Genomic DNA, 4,944 nt, shown 5'->3' with positions numbered 1-4,944 from the left:
CGGGCACGAGCAAGCTGCGCAGTTTGATCAAGTCTAACTAATAGTCAACTCCCTTTTCGTCAATGCCAGAGCTATCACTTCTTGCACCTCGTTAGAAACTAAAGTCCTAGCCCTCGAGCATAGTCTCTCTTTAGCAGCCTCATCTCAATTTAAGATGATCATCATTGAAGGGGACTCCTCCAAAGTTATATCCACCGTCACCGGAGCAAGCGACATTCCTAAAGCATTCATAAAATCAATTATAACTTTTCTACTTTGTTATCCTCTCACTTTATGTATTTTTGTTCATTCATACAGAGAATGTAACAGAGTGGCCACATTTTGGTAGGTTTATGCAATGTTTGGACTTGGGGGAACATCCTCACTCTTCCTCCCTTAGTTAGAATGTATTTTTTTGGCAGGTGTAAAAATTGCCCGCAGGCTTGATAAATAATAGCTGATATATCAGCTCTCCTTTATTTAAAAAAACCTTTGATCCACAAGACCGCGTTATCTCCACGCGATTCGTTTCCCACTCCGACCTTAGATTGGTATCTCGTTCCACCTAATCCGAACTCACAATCTCGCATCTTCCTTAAATTAGAATTATCCTTCTACCTAATCGGAGTCGAACTCGCCCTCGGAAGAGCGAACTTAAGTTAGCTTCTATGTCGGATTTTATTATATTATTTTGGCTTGAGAAGTTTCCAGATCCATTATAATATTATATTACCTTATTCCCTTTCTTTTATCCTGGTCAGAACAAGCCTTATATATATTCCCCCTTTCCTCTTCTTATTTCTCAACTATTAATTGGTTTTCCTCTTTGCAAATCCCCTTCGACAGCCAAAATTTTCTTGCCTGAAGCTCTAGAGATGACTCATATCCTTCTATAATCTTTCTTATTCTCTATTTTCTATCTATTCCTCTAAATATTTTTTTTAAAAAATTAGATTTTGTGGAATTCTTTTGCTGATTTAATGTGGATCTGTTCTTGGGTTTTCTGATTTATTGATTTGTTTTTGAAAGAACAACGATAATCACTTTTCAAGATAAATCTTTGGTGTTTTGATGAGTATTCGTGAAGGGTAACAAAGATTCGATTTTTCGATATCATAGATTTATACGATCTGATACGATGTTCCTTAACTCTATTTTTCACGCGGTAACCAGAGGGATCGCGATCGTGAGAGGGCTCAGGCCCGTAAAAATCAGGGGAAGGTAAAAGACGACGGCCTAACGCCAGAGCAGCGCCGAGAGAGGTAAATCTATTAAAATCTTTTCTTTTTTTTTGTTGTAAAAATTTGTATTTTTATCTTCAAGTCATGAATTATGTGGAAAAACTGATTGTTTTTTTCAATATTTTATATGATGTAAGGGATGCGAAAGCGCTCCAAGAGAAGGCGGCGAAGAAGGCAGCGCAGGGTTCCAGTGGAGCTGCAGCGGACTCCAAGAATAAAGGTACCAGCAAGAAGTAGCCGTAGCCGTGCAATGGAGACATCTTTAGTTGAGTGTCATGGTGTATTCTATCTTTTCTTTCTTCTTTTCTTTTTCTTTTGTGGTGCTCGTCTCCTGATGTCTCACAAAGTTGTGGGCTTTAGATGGTCTCTCTGATCTGTGACTTTGGATTCTCAAATTGGTATCCATTGTTTGAGACTTTATTTGTGTAACCACTTTTGGTAGATTATCCCTGGCTTCATTTTATTTTTGTCATTCTTTATTCAGCGTAGCTAACTATAGGATACATAGAGGCACCTGAAACTCTTCTACCAGATGGTTTATTTTAAGGTATTTTATTTTTTGTGATGGCAATATGAAATTTAAATTACAAGAACTTGGTTAGAATGTCATAAGTGGGAAGAACTGATGTATAATGAGCTTCTAGGGATTTGATAGATGATAGATCTGAATTTTATTGTGTTGATGCCTCTTGATTGTGTTAGAATTGTAAGGAGTAAGAAAGCTGTTTTTTGGTGGGTGCCAGAATCCTATTGTAGTGTTAAGAAACGCTAAAATATTTTGAAAGTGGTCATCCCAATTCAAATAGTCATTCCAACAGAATTGGCTTCTCACTTGCCAACAATCCTTCAATGAATAAGGAGTACTAGAAAAATTAAGCCCACCTTGTGATATATTGTAATTTGGAATTATCAAAGTTTACTTTGTAATATTATGTAATTTGAAACAATCAAAGTTGTACATAAACAGTAAACAATCATTTTGATATACACTTCTGTTATTCAATCTAATTTTGACATGCCAGTTTCTATTTTGCTTATCCTTGTTCATTCCTCCTTCTTGGATATTGGAGGAAGTTTAATATAATTTGGTGGTTCGTACAAAGTTTGTGCTATGCATTTAATGGTGGGAACATTGCTGTTGATCCATAAGTACATCTCCATTCTATGTTGAATGGATTACATGTTATCTAATATAATGAATCTGGGATCTTCTTTATATTATGTCAAATATGAATCCTTTGGATTTTATGACCTGTTCTTCTCTGTGATGCGGATGATACAAGTTACCACTAAGCTATGTTTATATGTTGATTTTCAGTATCTATTGCCTCTTATGTGTGGTTTTTATATTTTTTCTTATGTTTAATTTTGTTAGTGGTATACTTGTATAATGATTCTCTGATGTTCTTCATACTCTTATGATCTGGCCAGACGTGTGTTTTTAATCGACTAGTGATACTTTAGCTTCCTTCAAGATACTATCTTTTGATTTTACTGAAATTCATTGTTTTGTATTGGAATTTATGGTATAAGTGTTGTGTTTGTTTTTGAGACTACTTTTTTGGATTTACTTCATAAGTTTATAATTTGTTCTGCCATACTCATATCTTAGTTCTACTGAAGTAGCAAGGATTTGGGACTTGTTTAGCTATTAATTGTTCAGTATTTTCCCTACCTGTGCAGTTCATTAACACAAAATGTTATCTTGCATTCTTTATTGTATTGTTTCATATTGCATGTGTTTTTGTTAATGAGTATGAAGAAGTATCTCTAGATGCAATGTTTTCTACCTCTCGTTTACATATGCACACAACCTTCCAGTCCCTTTGGATCGATCTTCCTATATAATGCCTGTCAGAACTTTCTTTTTTTAAGTTGATTACTCTGATGTATGTTGTCTAGATAGTATGTGAGCAAGTTCACTTTTACTAAATTTTGCTAATTAGCCAGATAGCAAAGTTGATTAGGAATTATTTATTATCCATTATTTGGGGAATTGAAATTTGGATGGCTTATTTGACATGGCAAGTATGTTTATCGAAGTAGTTTGAGATTTCCTCGCTCTTGCAAGCAATGTACGCCGTCTCTCTTGCTCTCTTTCACTTTTACTTTTCCACCATCTCGGGTTCCTCTTCTTTTGCTCTATGTATTAACATCTTGGTTCAAGCTTCAGCAACACGAGCACTCTGATTCGACGTGAAGGGTAGCATGCAGGTTTGGGGTGGTCCCAGGTATAATGTAATATCTATTTAAATCTTAAAACAGGTTGGTTTTTAAAGAATCGACAGCATAACTCCGGCATCTAGCTGTCCCTAGTAAATATTGTTGGTGGAAATGTGGTGCGGCTGGTCGCCCCCGCTCCCCACCATTTTACCAAAATCGGGAGACTCCTAAGATTACCACTTTCTTTGCTCTTTCCAGTTGTGAAGAGCAGCCGACTTCGGTTGGCTCACCAGTTGTGAAGTATGATGGCCGCAACTCCCGTGCGAGGCTCACATGTCCAGCAACTCCTCCGAAAAATTTGTTAAGAGCCCACTTCAGAGTGGCTTGAAATCAACTCTGGAAATTTGCCTTATTTGGCAAGACCATGGGAAGAGTCATCCTTTTTGAGCCACTTGGGTATATGTTGGCAAAAATCTTGGCTAGTTACAACTCCTTTTCGTACTATTTGTCTTCCGAATGGCTTCTTCCTCTTTAGATTTGCTACTGAAGCTGACGTGCTCAGAGGCCTTACTGAAGGACTTGCCCTTTATAGGGGACTAATTTTGAACCTTTTTAAATGGAGGTCCGACTTTCACGCAGAGGAGGAGGTGAGGAGAACTGCTCCAACTTGGGTGCAAATTTATAATCTCCTGTTGGAATAATAGAAGTTGCTCATTCTCATTCAAACGGTGGTAAGACGCTAAGGGTGGATGATACCACGTCCTTGTGGGCCAGAGATCGCCATTATTGGGTGTGCAATAATTTGGATCTTACCAAACCTACAAAAATAGGTATTCAAATGGGGCCATCTCACAATAAATATTTTATTTCCTTTGCCTATGATTATCTTCCTCTACTCTGCTTTCATCATCGGCGCACCTGCTAAAATCTCTCTTTGTAGTCCTACGAGACCTCCTTAAGCTATGAAGCTTCGTTCGCCTCCTGGCCCTTCTGCTCCGTTAGATTATTTGGCCTCTCAGTTAGAAGCGTCACCTACTGACGAGGTAATGAAGGAAACTGTGGATTTAAAATAGTAGTAAATAGTACTATTTTTAAATAATATTATTTTTATTAAAACTGTAGATTTAAAATACTCTATATACCTAATAAGTATGCACTACAAGATAATGTAGGGTTATAATGAGAAAATAACTTTGCACTTTTTATTTAAAATAACAATATACTAGATAAAGAGGCACTATGAGTAAATACAATGTTATAAGTTCACACTACGATGTAATGCAAGATTATAAGCTCACATTATGGTATAATTCGAAGTTATAAGCTTGCACTTAATGTAAAATAACCATACACTAGAAAAATTAAATAAGCACTGTGGGTTACTATAGGGTTATAAGCTCACGCTGCGGTGTAATATAGTGTTATAAACTACACTGCGATGTATTGCGAGGTTATAAGCCCGCATAGTGGGAAAATAGTGAGGGCTTAATATTTTTTTATTTCTATTTTGTAGCATTTACTAGTTTGGAAAAAAATAAAATTTCAACTGTAGGTGAGATGA

The 4,944-nt window shown here is 36.5% G+C and overlaps 1 protein-coding gene and 1 long non-coding RNA gene across 2 annotated transcripts; both read left to right on the top strand.

Annotated features, from left to right (window-relative positions):
- The first annotated feature begins 707 nt into the window (after positions 1–707).
- LOC140802380 (uncharacterized) lies at positions 708–1,666 on the top strand. Its single transcript, XM_073157889.1, has 3 exons — positions 708–861; positions 1,142–1,241; positions 1,358–1,666. Exons 1-3 carry the CDS (start codon positions 855–857, stop codon positions 1,455–1,457), a joined length of 207 nt encoding a protein of 68 aa, XP_073013990.1. The 5' UTR covers positions 708–854; the 3' UTR covers positions 1,458–1,666.
- A 613-nt stretch (positions 1,667–2,279) lies between these two features.
- On the top strand, positions 2,280–4,260 carry LOC140802382 (uncharacterized). Its single transcript, XR_012111645.1, has 2 exons — positions 2,280–3,451; positions 3,642–4,260. It is a non-coding gene; the product is annotated as an uncharacterized lncRNA (long non-coding RNA).
- The last annotated feature ends 684 nt before the right edge of the window (positions 4,261–4,944 follow it).

Source organism: Typha latifolia, chromosome 15, assembly GCF_019914945.1.
Source record: "Typha latifolia isolate L0001 chromosome 15, TyphaL0001v2, whole genome shotgun sequence".
NCBI lineage: Eukaryota > Viridiplantae > Streptophyta > Magnoliopsida > Poales > Typhaceae > Typha > Typha latifolia.
This window is presented reverse-complemented; position numbering and strand designations above follow the sequence as displayed.

Bases quoted from the DNA above. Each gene is read 5' to 3' on its own strand.
- LOC140802380 (XM_073157889.1), top strand. The intron at 1,242-1,357 runs GTAAATCTATTA...ATATGATGTAAG, and splicing joins CCAGAGCAGCGCCGAGAGAG to GGATGCGAAAGCGCTCCAAG.